Genomic DNA, 19,127 nt, shown 5'->3' with positions numbered 1-19,127 from the left:
CGGGGGCCTTCTCCCCGGAGGGAGAGTATGCCATCGAGTCCTACTGCACTGGACGCAGAGGAAGAGTGGGTACTTGCTGAAATGAGCGCCATGGGGGAGCACAGGCACACTGAGCTCATGGCTGCAGTGGCCCGAATGCATTGAATCACTGTCAAGGAGTGTGGAGCACTTCACTGTAGCACAGGCGGCTGCCACGCAAATGCTTAGTGCTGCAATGCAGTCACTGGCTGCTCTCATGCAGACTCAGATTGAGGCCACGCGAGCACTGACTGCTGACATCCTCGCTGGTTCAGACAAATTTCCCCGGGGCTCTCACCGCGCCGCAGCAGGCCAGCAATCTGTGCTCCAGCAGATTGCTCCGGATGCTGAAGTGCTGCCCCGTGGGAGTGCCAGTGTGTCGGTCGAGCAGGGAGTTGCTGTCCTCTCTCAAGATGACAACATTCCTGCTGCCACCACTGTCAGTTCTCCACTGCACTTGCAACCGCCTGTAAGACAGACTGCTGCCGCCCATGCAGAGTTGGTGCAGTCTGCAGCCGAGCTCTCTAGGCCCAGAGCTGGTCGAGGCCGTCCTTCAAGGGCATCTGCAGTCTCCGGTTGTGACAATCAGCAGCCTTCCACCAGCCTTGCTGCAGCCACTGGGGTCCCATTACGGAGGAGCTGCAGGGTGGGAAGGGGGGAATTTCACGAGGGAATGAGATCACCCTCGAAGGGCAAAAAGTAGGAGGTGTGACAAAATGTTGTTCATTGTTTTATTAAAGGCCGAGGTTCGTGGTCAAATTTTTAAAACTGTTTTGGACATTGTCTCCAGGTTGTGAGAGCCAGTTATGTTAATGACTTTTTTTTTGTGTTTCTTTCTATTAGTTTGTCATGCGGAAATGAGACACACAGAGTTTGTAAAATAAATAAGTTTCTGTATTCAAAATGTACATGTTTGGTCTTTGCAATCATTGTTGCCTTCACCGCTTAGGGGTTGCGGGATGGTTTCATTCAGGTTGTTTGAATGGCAGAAGCCATTTCCTCAGAAGGGGCCTAGAAGCGACTTGCCATGAGCCTTTGATGGACGGCCCTTCCACTTTGTACATTGTGTGCCTCCCTCCCGCCTTGGTGCTGCTGATGATCATCCTCCTCATCTTCCTCCTCTGGCGGTGCTCCAATGCCTGGTGGTATTGGCTGGGTCCTGAGGATTGCAAGGTTATGCAGCATGCAGCATACAACAACGAAGTGGGAGACTCGCTTAGGCGAGTACTGAAGGGCTCCTCCAGAATGGTCCAGACAGCGGAACCGTTGCTTGAGCACGCCAATTGTGTGCTCAACGATGTTCCTGGTAGCTTGATGGTTCTCGTTGTATCGCAGCTCAGCAGGAATGTTGGGCGTATGGAGCGGTGTCATCAGCCAGGTGCACAGAGGATATCCCTTGTCCCTGAGAAGCCAACCACCTGGGTGATGCGGTGCCTGGAAAAGGCCTGCCACAGAAGTCTGGCGCAGGATGAAGGCATCGTGGCTGCTGCCAGGAAAGTGGGCATTGACAGCGAGTATCAGCTGTCTGTGGTCACAGACCAACTGAACGTTTAAGGAATGGAAGCCCTTTCGGTTGCGGAAATCCTCGGCATTCTCATGCGGCGCACGCAAAGCCACATGCGTGCAGTCAATGGCACCCTGCACCATGGGGAAGCCCGCTATCATCGCAAAGCCCATTGCGCGTTCTTGCTGCTTGTCCGAGGTCATGGGGAAAGAAATGTACTCTCATCTCCTTTTAAAGAGGGCATTTGTGACCTGACGGATGCAGCAATGCACCGTAAACTGGGAGATATTGGCGATGTCCCCAGTAGTTGATTGAAATGAGCCGGTGGCATAAAAGTTGAGAGCCACTGTTATCTTCAGTCACCGACAGAGACGTTCTGCTCCTCAGTTGAGGCTGCAGATCTGGCTGAAGCAGGTGGCAGAGCTCAGTGACCACCTCCTTGCTGAAGCGCAGCCTTCGCAAACACTGCTCCTCAGACATATTAATGTAGGAGAACTGTTGGCGAAATACCCTGGGAGGGTAAGGTCTCCTGTACAGAGGCCTGTTGACCCTCCTCCATCTGGCCATGATTGCCACTCTCTCTCTGCATCTCTGTGCCCTCCGAATGTGATGGAGAAGGACGACGCCCCCATCCATTGCAGCCCCCATAGTATCTAGGCAATCAAAGTTATGAAGGTCAAAAACCAAAGTACCTGCAAAGTTATGGTTAGAAGCCAAAACTACCTCAGACAGCATTGACTCAATGCAGAACTCTCTCTTTCTCTCTTTGTCGCTCTCAAAATCTCTCTCTCTCTCTCAGAACGAGTGGTGCAAAAATGGCTACCACACAAAAGCCAGGAAGAGGCCCCCTTTAAATAGCGCCCCCCCCCAGCCCCACAGCGACTGGGAAGCGTTCCAGTCTACCTGTCCTTGGTTGCGCCAGGTGGAAAGGAAGGGGGTGCCACTCAATTTCCGTTCTGGGGCATCACAAGGGCGTTGCACTCTCGAATGACTTCAAGATCTGCGTGTGCAGGAGATCGGCCGGTATTGTTTAGCGCCACCGCAAAATGTCTGGTTAATTTCGTGAGCGGCGCAAAAATCGCCGCGCCCGGGCGCTAGTTGCTTTGCGCCCCATTAGCGCCCTCTTAAGGCGCTAACGGGAGGCGCAACCAACTGAATTTTTCCCCCTATGTGTCCAATTGTTTTTTCAATGCTGTAGTACCTTATACTTATATTGCTTTTCAACTTTCATCTGCCACTGTCCTACCCATCTACAGATTTTATCTAATACAAAAGGCAAAATACTGCAGATGCTGGAAAACTAATATAAACAGAAAATGCTGGAAATCCTCAGCAGGTCAGGGGAGAGCATCTGTGGAGAGACAGAGTTAACATTTCAGGTCTTCGACCCTTCATCAGAACTGGTAAATGTTACAGATTTAACAGGTTTTAAGCAAGTACAAGTGCAGGGAAATGGTGAGCAGAGGGTGGGGTGTGGTGGGGAGAGGAGGAGGCAAGAATAAAAGGGAAGGTCTGTGATAAGGTGGAAGGCAGGAGTGATTTAAATGATAAAAGTGATGATGGGGTAAGACAAAAGGGGGTGGTAATGGGACAAGTAAAGAAACAAAAGATGGGTCCGAGGAGTTGTAAATGACAACAACAGAATCATTACCAGGACCTGCTGTCCATCAAAATGGGAACAGTGGTTATGATCTGAATTTGTTGAACTCGATGTTAAGTCTGGAAGGCTGCAAAGTGCCGAATCGAAAGATGAAGTGCTGTTCCTTGAGCTTCCGTTCAGCTTCATTGGAACATTGTAGGAGGCCGAGGACAGAGAGTTCAGAGTGGGAGTAGGAGGAAAACTAAAATGGAAAACGACTGGAAGCTCAGGCTCACGCTTGCGGACTGAACAGAGGTGTTCAGCAAAGTGATCACCCAATCTATGTTTGGTCTCCTCAAATTTAGAGGAGATCGCATAGTGAGCAGCAGAATAGTTATACTAAATTGAAAGAAGTACAAGTAAATCACTGTTTCACCTGGAAGGAGTGTTTCGGGCCCTGGATGTTGGGAAGGGAGGAGGTGAAAGGAGAGGTGTTGTATCTCCTGCACTTACATGGGAAGGTGCCGTAGGAAGGAGAGCGGGTGCTGGGGATGATGGAAGAGTGGACCAGGATGTTGTGGAGGGAACGGTCCCTTTGGAACGGTAAAAGGGGAGGGATGGGTATATGCATTTGGTGGTGACATCGTGTTAGACGGTCACAGACCTGAAACGTTAACTCTGTTTCTCTCTCCACAGATGCTGCCTGACCTGCTGAGTATTTCTAGTATTTTCAATTTATATTACAGATTTTATCTAACTGGCTACCTTCCCCAACTCAACTTTCCCCCGATTTAATGAGCTTGACCAATTTGCATTGAGTTTGAGTCTAGGTCACAAGTAAATTACAAATAGTAAGGGTTTAGCACTGATCTCTGAGGCATTCCACTCATACTTCCCTCCACTCCAATATTACTCCCCTATCTACTACCTATTGCTTCATTTCCTTTAGCCATTTTCTCACCTATTTTCAGGTTTTATCTTGAATTCCCACTGCTTTAAGTTCAGCCTTTCATGAAGAAACTCATCAAAGGTTTTGGAAATCAAGATACTCAAATATCACAGTCCACTTGGAATGCACTGACTAAAAAGTCAGTGAGATTATTGTAGCAGTCTTCCCCTCCTGTGCTGGCTGCTATTAATTAGGTTAGTACTGCATAATCTATGTATCAAGTTTAGTCCTCAAAGTTTCATATATTAGACTTACACTTTTTTGAATATGGGTACATTATGCTTGTTTCTACAACAACAACAACTAGCATTTGTGTATCACCTTTAATGTAGGAAAACATTTCAAGTTACCAAGTCTAGGTGAGAGCTGCCTCTTGTAGCTCCCTTTACGCATTAGTTATGAAGCAGTTGTGCATTACATTTACTTATTCAGACTTCAAACCACTTGGGCATTACTAATTTATAGTAACTTGGTTAAAATCGTCTATTACCCATAAATTTTCTGTTTTCACGTACCCTATTTCTTCATAAGGAGTTCTCTCAGTTCTGACTTGCAGTAACAAATCCCAAGTGTTATTTAAACTCTTCTTGTGTTAAAGCAAAATACAAGATGTTAATCCCCAGACTGAGAAGTATGGGGAAAGAACAATTAAGCATTTTAGATTTGTTTTATTCCCCTAACTTCTTTAACTCCAAGATTTAAGCTTGGCATACAATCAGGAATGCTGCTTTGAAGTTAGAACAGCCAGAATTGAAATTCACCTTAAAAATCAGAATGTCCCAATTAAATTGATAGGTACACCTATGAATATAATTCTATACTTCTAGTACATTGTACTTCCCAGCCTCTTTAGCATTTCCACTGCTGAAGATCTTGTGTTCACAAACCTCCAAAGTAAGCACCATCAGAAAGGTGCTTTTGATAATACGTTGTCTCTACTGAAACGATACCAGAATCAATGAAGAACATCTTTTCTGCCGCAGCACCTTCTCTTATTATCACATCGTTCTTCTGAAAGACTTCGTAGTGCAGATTTATGATAATAGCATTCAAAAAATTTGGATCCCCATTTTGGAACATTGGCACATTATTGACCAGACTTCTGCATAGGTAACTTAGAACATCCTGTAATAAAATAAAAAGGCAAAAAACTTATTACAACTACTGTTTTTGAAGAGAGCTCAGATAACTCGTGACTGCCAACTTGACAGCCAAACAGGTTTTCATTATGAACATACTTGTTTTAGTGGGGTGATCTTTTAAATTCTAGGCTAGACTGCAAAATGGAACACTTTATAGAAGTAAAACATTTCATCTCAAGAGCAGAGTATGTGAATGCCAGAAGCCAAGTTCAATGATCTTACTAGCATCGTTAAGGTAAGAATCCAGCTCTCTTACTCTCTGTTCACAGCTGCGCCACTTACAGCCTCACTAATCATAAGACTCAGAGCACTCACAAGACTCCCCTCCCCACTTCCCATCATTCTCCTATAATCACTGCACCATACCTTCTTCTCCTCATACTCACTACTTCTACAACCCTCAATTACCTACCACTCACACCGACTCTCAGCTCTTCCACCATGAGAGGCACCTTCTCCAAGCACCTCATAAGATTCTTACTAACACACTCCCTTCTTTCTTGCAGGAGAAGCTGGCACACAACTCAAGACAGCAGGGTGGCACCGGAGGAGGAAAAGCGCACCTTAACACCCGCCCCCACCTCAAAGAAAGTGTGCTTGCCATCATGGGCAGGGGCAGAGTTGAGGCCGTGGTGACTGGGAACATTAGAGAAGGCGTCGCACAGGGTTTCTTCATATTCAATCTTTTGTCCCTTCTGACTTCTATCTCACCCCACACTGTACATGACAAGCTGCAGAAACTTTCACCACCTGCTTCTCTCTCTTTGCTCTTCCTTCAAACCACAAGCTAACCCTTGTCGCTCTTTCATTTCAGGCGCTGAGAATGTGGAAGCCCTTGTGCCAGTGCAGGAAAAGCAGGCGAGCCGTCAGGAAGATGCACCATCACTTGATCCGACTCTCGCAAGCAGCAGCTCAGATACTGGCATGGACTTTAGAGGCTAGATTAGAGGAAGTGTTTACACAGAGTGATTCACCGGTCACAAGTTTGCAGGAGCTAGCGCAGGAGGATAAGCCGTCACAGGTGCCAGCTCGCCCGAGAACAAGGTTGCATACTAATTCTACTGTAGAGGACTTAGATGATAGCCTCAAGGGCTGAAACTACCAAAGAAGTCTGATGAGCATTTATCTATCATTGCCTCCTCACCAGATTCCTGGACGGCTTCCTGCCCTCAGGATGAAAAGGATGTCCTGCCTCCTCTCCACATCCTGCACCAAGGCCTCCAGTACAGCAGCGGAAAACCTTGACACCTGCTCTCTCCCTGCTGTAGCCATTTCAACTGCAAATAGTGGAACAACAGATCTTGTAGCTAAAACCCACCTCCCCTTTAGAGGTGCTGGCTCCCTTTAAGAAATCGCACACCCCTCCCCCTGCCCCCCCCAACACTCCAAGTGGCGTGCAGCCAATGAACAGTGCGGGCAGCACTTGCTGCACTCACAAATAATTATAATAATCTGGTAGCACGGATATTCCATGCTCCCTGCATTCCTATCAACTGGCATGGTTAATCCCCATCCCCGCGCACATTTGCACTTGCTCCTGAAATTCTAGGCAGTAGTCTTAAGATGTTGAAAGTCTAAGAAGCACATACAGTAACAGACATGCAGCCCATTCTGTATATAGTAACTGATCATTAATTATATTTAATGATATTGTGTTACAATATTTTTTTTAAATTTTTTTTATGGGATGTGGGTGTCGCTGGCAAGGACAGCATTTATTGTACAGGAAATTTTGTGATATCCGGCACCGACGGGACCGAGCTGTTGCCGATCTATCAAAACTGCCGGACATACAAAGTTAATGTTGAAGCATACGGAGGTTTTCATCTCCGTATCTGACAACAAACACTGTTGCTTAGCGACAGCTTCAAACAGTCGGCCCATACTTTGGAAGCGTCTCTGTAGCTTAGCAACAGCTTAGCAATGGTGACCCCCAGGATGTTGATGGTGTGGGGTTCGGCGATGGGAATGCCATTGAATGTCAAGGGGCGGTGGTTAGACTCTCGCTTGTTGGAGATAGTCATTGCCTGGCACTTCTGTGGCGCGAATGTTACCTGCGACTTATCAACCCAAGCCTGAACGTCATCCAGGTCTTGTTGCATGCGGGCATGGACTGCTTCATTATCTGAGGAGTTGTGAATGGCACTGAACATCCCCATTTCTGACCTTATGTTGGAGGGAAGGTCATTGATGAAGCAGCTAAAGATGGTTGGGCCTAGGACTCCTGCAGCGATGTCCTGGGGCTGGGTTGATTGAGCTTCAATCACCACAACCATCTTCCTTTGTGCTAGGTATGACTCCAGCCAGTGGAGAGTTTTCCCCCCGATTCCCATTGACTTCAGTTTTACATGGGCTCCTTCATGCCACACTCGGTCAAATGCTACCTTGATGTCAAGGGCAGTCACTCTCACCTCACCTCTGGAATTTAGCTCCTTTGTCCATGTTTGGACCAAGGCTGTAATGAGTTCGGCAGCCAAATGGTCTTGGCGGAACCCAAACTGAGCATCAGTGAGCAGGTTATTGGTGAGTACATGCTGCTTGATAGCACTGTTGATGATACCTTCCATCACTTTGCTGATGATTGAGAGCAGACTGGTGGGGCGATAATTGGGTGGATTGGATTTGTCCTGCTTTTTGTGGACAGGACATACCTGGGCAGTTTTCCACATTGTTGGGTAGATGCCAGTGTTGTAGCTGTACCGGAACAGCTTGGCTAGAGGCACAGCTAGTTCTGGAGCACAAATCTTCAGCACGATAGCCGGGATGTTGTTGGGGCCCATAGCCTTTGCTGTATCCAGTGCGCTCAGCCATTTCTTGATAGCACGTGGAGTGAATTGAATTGGCTGAAGACTGGCTTCTGTGATGGTGGGGACCTCAGGAGGAGGCCGATATGGATTATCCACTCGGCACTTCTGGCTGAAGATGTTTGCAAATGCTTCAGCCTTGTTTTTTACACTCACGTACTGGGCTCCACCATCATTGAGGATGGGGATATTCATGGAGCCTCCTCCTCCCATTCATGACTGGATGTGGCAGGACTGCAGAGCTCTGATCTGATCCGTTGATTGTGGGATCGCTTAGCCCTGTCTATAGCATGCTGCTTCTGCTTTTTAGCATGCATGTAGTCCTGTGTTGTAGCTTCCCCAGGTTGGCACCTCATTTTTAGGTACGCCTGGTGCTGCTCCTGGCATGCTCTTCTACGCTCCTTATTGAATCAGGGTTTTTCCCCTGGCTTGATGGTAATGGTAGAGTGAGGGATATGCCAGGCCATGAGGTTACAGATTGTGGTGGAATACAATTCTGCTGCTGCTGAAGGCCCACAGCGTCTCATGGATGCCCAGTTTTGAGCTGCTAGATATGTTCTGAATCTATCCCATTTAGCACGGTGGTCGCGACACACAACACGATGGAGGGTGTCCTCAGTGCGAAGGCGTGACTTTGTCTCCACAATGACTGTGCGGTGGTCTCTGCTACCAGTACTGTCATGGACAGATGCATCTGCGACAGGTAAATTGGTGAGGACGAGGTCAATTAGGTTTTTCCCTCGTGTTGGTTCACTCACCACTTGTCGCAGGCCCAGACTGGCAGTTATGTTCTTCAGCTCAGTCAGTAGTGGTGCTACTGAGCCATTCTTGGTGATGGACATTGAAGTCCCCACCCTGGGCTGGGTGTGCCATTGCCGTGTCCGTAGCCGGTGTCGAGTGGTCCGTCCGGTTTCATTTTTATTATTTTGTTTCGTAGCGGTTTGTTTCAACTGAGTGGCTTGCTAGGCCATTTCAGAGGGCAGTTAAGAGTCAACCACATTGCTGTGGGTCTGGAGTCACATATAGGCCAGACCAAGTAAGGATGGCAGATTTCCTTCCCTAAAGGACATTAGTGAACCAGATGGGTTTTTATGACAATCCGATAGTTTCATGGTTACCATTACTGATAATAGAAGATAGGAGCAGGAGTAGGCCATTCAGCCCCTCGAGCCTGCTCCGCCATTTAATGAGATCATGGCTGATCATACAAATTCAGTACCCTGTCCCTGCTTTCTCCCCATATCCCTTGATCCCTTTAGCCTTAAGAAATATATCTAACGCCTTCTTGAATATATTTAATGAATTGGCCTCAACTGCCTTTTGTGGTAGAGAATTCCACAGGTTCACCACACTCTGGGTGAAGAAATTCCTCCTCATCTCTGTCCTAAATAGCTTACCCCGTATCTTTAGACTGTGATCCCTGGTTCTGGACTCCCCCGCCATCGGGAACATCCTTCCTGCATCTAGTCTGTCTAGTCCTGTTGTTAGAATTTTATAAGTTTCAATGAGATCCCCTCTCATTCTTCTAAACTCCAGCGAATATAAGCCCAATCGACCCAATCTCTCCTCATATGTCATTCCTGCCATCCCAGGTATCAGTCTGGTGAATCTTCGCTACACTCCTTCCATGGCAAGAACATCCTTCCTCAGCTAAGGTGACCAAAACTGCACACAATACTCAAGGTGTGGTCTCACCAAGGCCCTGTACAACTGCAGCAAGACATCCTTGCTCCTGTACTCGAATCCTTTCGCTATGAAGGCCAACATACCATTTGCCTTCTTAACCGCCTGCTGCACCTGCATGCTTACCTTCAGCGACTGGTGCACAAGGACACCCAGGTCTCGTTGCACTTCCCCTTCTCCCAATCTATTGCCGTTCAGATAATAATCTGCCTTCCTGTTTTTGCCACCAAAGTGGATAACCTCACATTTATCCACATTATACTGCATCTGCCATATCACCCAACCTGTCCAAATCATACTGGAGTTTCTCAGCATCCTTCTCACAGCACACACGCCCACCCAGCTTTACACGCTAATCTCTTATGCGGGACCTTATCGAAAGCCTTCTGAAAGTCCAAATACACCACATCCACTGGTTCTCCATTATCTATTCTACCAGTTACATCCTCAAAAAATTCCAGTAGATTAGTCAAGCACGATTTACCTTTTGTAAATCCATGTTGATTTTGTCCGATCCTGTCACTGTTTTCCAAGTGCTCTGCTATTACATCTTTTATAATGGACTCTAGCATTTCCCCCACTACCGATGTCAGGCTTACCGGTCTATAATTCCCTGTTTTCTCTCTACCACCTTTTTTGAATAGTAATTATTCCAGATTTATTTAATTGAATTTAAATTCCCCCAGCTGCCGGGATTTGAACTCCCATCTCTGGATTATTAGTCCAGGTTTATTAGCCCAGTGACATTACTACTACGCTACTGTGTCAGTGCACCAAGGCTTCCACTTGTAAGCTGCAGCTTGAATGTGTGTCCTGCAGCAGGGGCATCCATGGTAATCAATGAGAAAGTTGCTTGAGGGTTTTGCACGATTCAGAAGTCTGACATACATGCATATTACATCATCTCCTTGGCATATGCTACTGTTGGATAGCATTAGCATGGCAACTTCCTTAAAGTTTTCCATCTTCTGCATCTGGATACCGTGCATAACAATGACCTTGGTTGCCATCTTCTGCCAGGCATGCTGCACTACTGTACTCTTGAAAGAGAATTCGGCAATGACAATTTACCTCATGCAGTTGTGTCTTCATTTGACCATCCATCAAACGAGAAATTCGGGTGCTGTGTCACTCCATCACTTGCCCAAAGACTCCTTTTCCTGCATTCACAAAAAATGTGTGCCTTTCAGAAATTCGACTCCGTTGTGCCTGAATTTCCGTTGCTACGGGTGCCGTTTTATGACGAAAATAGCATCCGTGCCGCGTGCGCACACTTCTGCTGCGTGCCATGCCGGACGCTATCTTGGTGAGACTGCTAGTGCGAGCGTTAGGAGTGTGTGCCAAAAATATGTAGAGCAGGCAGATTGTGACATCAATCAGCTTTGACACCAGCGCTGCTATTTTTGTCCTCAATTCCGTGTCTTAACCTTGCACAGCTGAACATGTGTTCAGCAGCAGCAAGGACCACTCATCAGAGATATTTAAAGGGATCAGCAGCCACTGTAAGGTTAGTTGCTGATTAATTTCTACTGGCTGTGTGTAAGTGTTTGGAGCTTTCTAGAGTTGTTTAAAGTTGGTGAGGTGGCAGGGAGTGGTGCTGCAAGTGGAGAAGGCCTTGGTTATGACTTCAAGGGTTCTGTTCAGACCACTTGCTCCCGGTCATGGGTGTGGTAGTTGTCATCCCCCTTGGTCTGCAGCATAGCAGGGAGATGGAACAGAGGCAGCAAAGAAGAGGACAAGCTGCTCGCAGAGGGAGGAGGAGGAGGGGGCGAACAGCTCTCAGCAGGAGGTTTAGTCACCTAGGTCTTCCGAGAGCAATTCTCTTATCTCAGCCTGAGCCGGGAGCAGTGTGTGAGGCATCTGCACTTTAGGTGCTCACAGAACTCTGCCACATCTTGCAACCAGACCTACAACCTCACACCAGGGCAAGGAAAGCACTGCCAGTGGCTGTGAAGGTGACCATGGCCCTTAATTTCCTCATGTTGGGATCCTTCCAGGCTGGAGCAGACGGCATCTGTAACATCTCCCAGTCCGCCATCTACTGCTGCATAAGAGAGGTGACAGACCTTCAATATGCCAGGAGAGGGAACTTCTTTGTCTTCTCTCTGACCAAAGAGAAGCAAGCAGAGCATGCACGTGGCTTTGCCAGAATAGTGGGCTTCCCCATAGTGCAGGGCGCCATCGACTGCATGCATGTGGCTTTGCAGGCGCTGCACCTAAATGCAGCGATGTACCGCAACTGCAAAGGTTACCACTTGTTGAATGTGCAGTTGGAATACAACCGCGCTCACCACATCATGGTGGTGAATACCCGGTATCCTGGCAGCAGTCATGATGCTTTTATTCTGCGCCAGTTCGATGTTCCCTCAGTCTTTGAGCCACCACAACAAACCAGAGGGTGGCTACAGGGTGACAAGGGCTATCTGCTGACCACCGGGCTTATTACTGTACTCCACTCCACAACCCAACCACACGTGGGCAGCATGCGAACAATGAAAGCCATGCTGCCACACAGAATCTGATACAGCAGACCACTGCGTCCTTAAATAACACTTATGGTGCCTGGGCTGTTCTGGAGGCGCCCTGCAGTATTCACCAGAGCGTATCTCAAGATTTGTCATGGTCTGCTGCTATCTCACCATCATGAGGGCACAGCCTTTGCCACCAGACATACAGCAACCAGAGGAGGAGGGGGAGGAACATAAGAATATAAGAAATAGGAGCAGGAGTAGGCCATTTGGCCCTTTGAGCTTGCTCCGCCATTCAGTAAGATAATGGCTGATCTTCTACCTCAACTCCACCTTCCCACACTATCCCCATATGCCTTGATTCCCTAATATCCAAAAATCTATCGATTTCTGTCTTGAATATACTCAACAACTGAGCATGCACAACTCTCTGGGTAGAGAATTCCAGAAGATTCACAACCCATAAAATTTCCCTTCATTTCAATCCTAATGGCCGACCCCATATTCTGAGACTGTGACCCCTAATTCTAGACTTCCAGCCAGGGGAAACATCCTCCCAGTATCTGCCCATAATTTTATATGTTTCAGTCTCATTCTTCTAAATTCTAGGGAATATAGGCCTAGTCTCCACATTCTCTCCTCATAGGACAATCCCCCCATCCCAGGAATCAGTCTGGTGAACCTTTGTTGCACTCCCTCTCGGCAAGTATATCCTTCCTTAGGTAAGGAGACCAAAACTGTACATAGTACTCCAGGTATAGTCTCACCAAGGCCCTATATAATTGCAGTAAGATTTATTTACTCTTATACTCCAATCCTTTTGTAATAAAGGCTAACAAGCCATTTGCTTTCCTAATTGCGTGCCGTACCTGCATGTTAACTTTCAATGATTCGTGTACAAGGACACCCAGGTCCCTGTGAATCCCAACATTTCCCAATCTCTTACCATTTAAAAGGAAGAGGAGGAAGCAAAAGAGGAAGAAGCAGAAGAAGAAGAAGCGGTAGAGGGGGAAGCGGAAAGGAGGAGGCAACCCAGGCAGACCCTTCTGTCCGGGCTGTCCGTGATCAACTCATTCAACTGCGGTACCAGTGAACACAACCAAAATTCCCCATTCAACAATAATCCCACACCTTACCTTCATTCTGTTACTGACAATTGAGCGTCATCTTGGCCACAATACTGAAATAAAAGCCACCACAAAAGAAAAATTCCAATCCAACTTTGTACATCAATCCATCCAATATTACATCAAAAAATCAAGTAATCATCCTTGTGCACTCCCTTAGTGGCTGTCTTGCATGTACCTTTGCCTGTCCTAGTGCTCCTACGAAGTGCTACCCCAGTGGCTGCAGCATGGATGGTGGAAGGCTGTTGACTTTCAGTGGGGGAGACTGCAGATGGCCTTGCCAGTGACCTTGAGCAGCTCTGGGCCTAGTAGGCCGGGTTTCAGACTGCACCACCTCAGCATGGGCGGCAGCAGTACCCTGGGGCATTCTTAGCCATTTGTTGCAGAACAGATTGCTGGACTGCTGTGACACTCTGCAAGCCCCTTTCCACACTGGTAAACACAGCCATGATAGCAGCAGTCTGAGCTTGCGTGGCAGCAAGCTGAGTCTGCATGAGAGCTATCTGAGCTTACATGACAGAAGTCTGAGCTCCCACTGCAGCACTTAAGACGTTTCTGCTTGTGCTACAATGGAAGCTGAGACATCAGCCATCAGACGTTGCATCATGGTTGGGTCCACAAGTGAGCTAATGGAGTTGCCCCCATCACTTCTGTGCTGAAATTCATGGGCTCCAAGCTCTGCGCAAAGCCCTGAACAAGGTTGGTGCCGGACTCCTCCATACTCCTTGACATTGCAATCAAGCTTTCTAGCAGGCCTGCCAATGCACCAAGCATTTCTTTGTGCATACCCATCAGCATTCTTCTGTAGGCCGCGCCATTGAAATCCTCATCTGAATCTTCTTCAGCCGAACTCGTGTGCGACCTTGCCCTCCGGGGAGCTGGCACCTGTGCTACCCTTTCTCCCTGCCCTGGCTGCAGCCCACTCATGCCCGGTGACTCACCTCATACCGATCCCGCCTCTAAGCTACCCTCTAAAGTCCGTGCAGTGCCAGTATCTGAGCTAGTGGCTGCGAGTATTAGATTGAGTGACGGTGTTTCTTCTTCATCATCACTCTCCTCTTCTTCTTGCACCACTGGCTGGGCAGATTGGATTTCTTGGGTTTCTGAAATGAGAAGGGCAGAAGGGTAGGGTTCTGGTGAGGGGAGGGAGGGAAAGCAAGAGGTGCATGCTTACACCATGTGCAGCTAGCAAATCAGAAGAGATTGTGGTGTGTGTGGGGAAAGTGGGATGTGAGAAGGAGGATTACGTATGAGGATACCGGCATCTTGTATTCTTTCAGCCCTGTTGCTGGCCATGGGCTCATCGATGCCCGTCCTAAGAATGACCAGCACCGTCTTCTCCAAGGGGGTCAGATTATGCAGGCACGTTTGTTCCACGTCAGTTAGGACCTGCCAGCGCCAGTTGTAAGCCACCTTTTCCTGCAAGAGAAAGGGATGTGTGTCAGTGAGTGTGGTGCAATGTGTTTGGGTGATATGCCTGTCATGGTTGAATAGCTGGCAGTGTGTGCAAGCTGTGAAATGTGAGCATGAAGCTTGCAGCAGTGCTAAGTGTGTGAGGGTGAGGTGAAGCTATGAATGTGAGGTATGAGTCATGTTTGGTAGATTGTTGGTAGGTGAGTGATGGGGGTATGGTGCATTGAGCAGTATGTGAGGCTAGTGATGCAGATAGTGGGATATAGCATTTGAAGATTAATTCACTGACCTTGACCACTCGTGTGAGGTCATTAAACTTCTTCCAGCACAGCGGCCAGGTCCTCGAGGCTAAACTGCTGGCATTCACCACAGTGGCTATCTGCTTCCATTGGACTTCACATTGTTGCCTGGAGGGCCTCCTGGCTCTCTGTGGAAACAGTACCTCTTTCCTCGAGTAGACCTCCTGCATCAAGGCCTCCAGTGCTGCATTGGAGAACCTAGGCGCACGCTCGCTCCAATGTTGTGACATATTTTTTCTTTTCTCCTCTCTCTTCCTCAGCCAGTTCAATGAGCTGCTGCAGGAAAAATGCACCTCCCTTTTAAGAGTTGCCTACTGCCTTTAAGTAGTGCAGGCTAGTTTTAGATCGCGCTAGCATTGCACAAAGTTGGGCCCACTGCTAAGCGTTCTGCCACTCAGCAGCGCATTCAGCGCTGGACTGAATGCCGCAATCATGCTAATCAGCAGGCAGTACGAAGTTCATGTGCTGCCTGCATTCCTTTGAATGGGCGTGAGTTGATCGCGCATCACAATCCCCGTGTCCATTTTGGCAAATTTCTAGACCTTTACCTTTAAGTAGCCACTTCCATTAAATGGCTGCTCCTTATATACTTATACACTTAAATACTTATATACTTAAGAAATTTCCTCATCCAGGTAAAGGCACATTACATGCTGGGAGCTTTCACTCCTTGCTAGTTCCTGTAAGTTTCAGTGAGGTTGGCAGTGGATCATGAGTAGGCATGTCGCCTGCTGTGGTGTAATTTTGGAAAATCCACCACCTTATTCAGCATTCACCCTCCAAGCACAGATCATAGAACTGAGATTAGCAATAGTAACCCAAACAGTTGCAATCTAAACTGAAGTTAGACCTGGATGCTCATTTTCCAAGTTTAAAAATGTAAAAGATACTGATCATTTGTTTTTTTCACTCATGCTAGTTGACCAATAACAATTGGTGAATGTTGTCCTGTTAATAGATAACCACACACAAGTGTTCCAGTACTTAGGCCAGAAACACAACCACGCCTTGTCAGGAGAGGATTTGATGGAATGCTGAACTAATACATTAGAGCCAAAATAGACCACGGATTATTTTTGTTGTTGCAACCATCCGATAACATTTAAACAAGGCTTAATGATATTTAAAAAAATTTAAATCTAAGTTTCCAGGAGGTTGCCTGAGAGGTTCAGAGAAAAGAGATAAAATTTAGAGCTCTCCAGAAATTAATTAACTGCATAGGTGAACAGTAAATGACATTACCATTATTGTCAAAAAAGCCTTTAAAACATTTTTTTGTTTCCATATTATTTTCAAATACAAAGATTTAATTCTTTTTTAAATGTTATAAATTACTTTAAGTAAAATTATATGCATATTCTTTAAAACTTACTACTTCCTTGACGTTCAACATTCTACATGCATTTTGTCACAGTTCAATACCTCTCTCAGATATTCTGACATCTCAGAAACAATTCCGTCTTCATTAAACCATTTGCCACGATAACGTTCTTTGTAATAGTTTGAAACCTTCAACCGTAGATCCCGAGGGAATCTCCTATTGCTCATGTACTCTTCTACTTGACATAGCTAAATTATAAAATAAAATAATTATTATTTAAACTCTGATCTCTTAGTTAAACACTTCAATTTTTTTAAGTGGCCATAGATCCAATGACGGCCTACTGTAATGAACTGTGTCTGTACTTGAGCGGGCTATGCCTAATAAAGTTCTTCAAATTCTTTGAGGATGTAACAAGATTTGCAATGATGGTTTGTGTAATATATTTTAACTCACAGCAAGTACTTGATGAGGTGCCTCAGTGCAGATTTATATCTAAAGTGTAAAGATAAAGGAGAAAGATAATGAATTGGATAAATCTGAGATTAATTGCTATTGAGATACAGCATTGTGAGGCTCACTTATGGACATTGTACAGCAAGTAAGCTTGCTTTGTGCAACTTACCGTCAGCCATATGCTGAGAGGAACTGGCGGGATTCTCAGATGCAGCACTGGAAGGATTGGTCCAAGAGGTCAACTCCAGGAGAGAGGTCCTCTTCCCACAAGGGGGCCAGGAGGCCCTCCAGGCAACAGACAAGAGTGCAGTGGGAGCAGATAGTTAATGTGGTCAATGCCAACAGTATAGCCGCGAGGACCTGGACTCAGTGCAGGAAGAAGTTTAATGACCTCACATGAGTAGTCAAGGTCAGTGAATTCATCTTCAAATGCCATATCTCACCATTTGCACCACTAGCCTCAAACACTGCTCAATACACCACACCTCCATCATTCACCTACCAAAAATTTCTACCAAACATGACACATACCTCATATTCATAGCTCCACCTCACTCTCAAACACTTACAACTGCTGCAAGACTCACACCCACATCTCACAGCTTGAACACACTGTCAGCTATTCAATCATGACAGGCACATCACCCAAACACATTGCACCACACTTAATGACACACTTCCCTTTCTCTTGCAAGAAAAGGTGGCGCTTAAACACAGACAGCAGAGCTTAACCAGTGGGGGACAAGCTCGCCTGCATCAAGTCACTCCCTTGAAGGAGATGATGCTGGCCATTCTTGGCAGGGGCATGGCTGAGCCTATGGCCAGCAGCGGGGCTGAAATAATACAAGATGTTGGGGGGAGAAATTCGGTATCGCCCCATTTGGGGCGCAATTATCGGCCAGGCGCAAAGTTTAGCGCCTGGCGCAAATTATCGCCTCCGAATGCAAACTTGGCTTCGATCGCCCCTGGAGGTGATTGGAGCGCTAAATCAGGCGCTACACACCTGTCTTAAGGCGCAAACACCGAGGAGCGAGGCGCTAACTCAGAGCGCTGGCAAAGCTCAGGTGATGTCAGTTAGCTATGGAACATAGACACACTGGCGCCGGCCAGTTCTTAAAGGGGAGGGTCGATCTTGCTCTCCAGCCACACCCTGCTCATTGCAGCCTTGAATCTCGGCCTGGACAGACCTCAACTTCAGATTTGCTGCAAAGAACAATGGAGAGGCCCAGGGAATGAGCTCAGCGCTTCAGCGACCGGACCTTGGTGCCTCTGGTTGGCACAGTGGAGCACCGAAGATCAATACTCTACCCACAGAGTGGCAGGAGGCCATTGCCCCGCGACTATAGAAGAGTGTGGAGAGAGGTGGCTCAGCGCATCTCCTCCAGGAGCATGATGCCCAGGATCCACACACAATGTCGAAAGAAGTTCAACAACCTTACTCGGGTGGTTAAGGTGAGTGGTTGCTTTTCAATACATCTCCATTCCTCCATCTCAACCTCACTCTGTGGCCAGAGGGTGTAAAAACCCCAAATGCCCAACACTCATCCAAGACCTATGGCCATCACATAAAACACACACGCATATTCCACATCTTGCATACATTAAGGGCTGTTCAACTATGGGAGGCACATCAGGCAAGCACATAGCTGCATATTTACTCAGACGCCATCCTTTTTCTTGCAGGCCAAGCTATCTCATAATAGGCGACAGCAGCAATGGATGGGTGGAGGGCCGCCTCAGCTGCAGACCCTCAGCGATCTGGAGGCGCACGTCCACAGGATCGTCGCAAGCCAGGTGATAGGTCCCGTGGCCGCTGGAGAGGTCGACCCCCTTCAGGACAGCAATGGTAAGTTCATCAGCTTTCTCTCCTCTCTCATTCCACTTGTCCCTCACAACACCAGCCTTTTACACTTTCAATCCAACTTACTAAATCTCTCCAGTCCTTGCTCCCTTACTGCCCCCCTGTCCTGACGCTAAAGCCACTCTTATACCTCCCTGCTTTCAGATGGTGAACCACCAGCTGAGGAGCCTGGCCCTCAACCAATCAGTGGGAGCGACACCACAGGCGAGGAGAAAGTGGAAGCCGGAGCCTCAGTACCAGCATCTCCCAAGGGAGCCCATGCCCACACTGGGACCATGTCTTCCCTGGAGGGGAGCAAGGGGGAAGAGTCTGCTGAGGGTGAAGCTCCGGGACCCAGTGGGCTGCAGCAACGCCATGGGGGTAGGGAAGCTCGGGGGCCTTCTCCCCGGAGGGAGAGTAGGTCAGTGAGTCCTGCTGCATTGGACACAGAGGAGGAGCGGCTCATCGCGGAAATGAACACCAAGGCGGTGAACATGCACACTCAGCTGATGGGTGCAATGGGA

At 47.5% G+C, this 19,127-nt stretch overlaps 1 protein-coding gene across 1 annotated transcript in view; it reads right to left on the bottom strand.

Moving 5' to 3' along the window:
- Window positions 1–19,127, bottom strand: part of LOC147107646 (potassium/sodium hyperpolarization-activated cyclic nucleotide-gated channel 2-like) — a 206,419-nt gene that overhangs the window by 18,343 nt on the left and 168,949 nt on the right. The window contains exons 8-9 of the mRNA XM_086006852.1: window positions 16,409–16,555; window positions 4,938–5,175 (exon numbers count right to left, since the gene is read on the bottom strand). Coding sequence (XP_085862978.1) covers window positions 4,938–5,175; window positions 16,409–16,555 — 385 coding nt within the window. The remainder of the gene's footprint in view (window positions 1–4,937; window positions 5,176–16,408; window positions 16,556–19,127) is intronic.

The sequence above is a fragment of the Somniosus microcephalus genome, chromosome 14 (genome assembly GCF_052327205.1).
Source record: "Somniosus microcephalus isolate GS21.2 chromosome 14, FLI_Smic_1.0, whole genome shotgun sequence".
Classification (NCBI taxonomy): Eukaryota; Metazoa; Chordata; class Chondrichthyes; order Squaliformes; family Somniosidae; genus Somniosus; species Somniosus microcephalus.
This window is presented reverse-complemented; position numbering and strand designations above follow the sequence as displayed.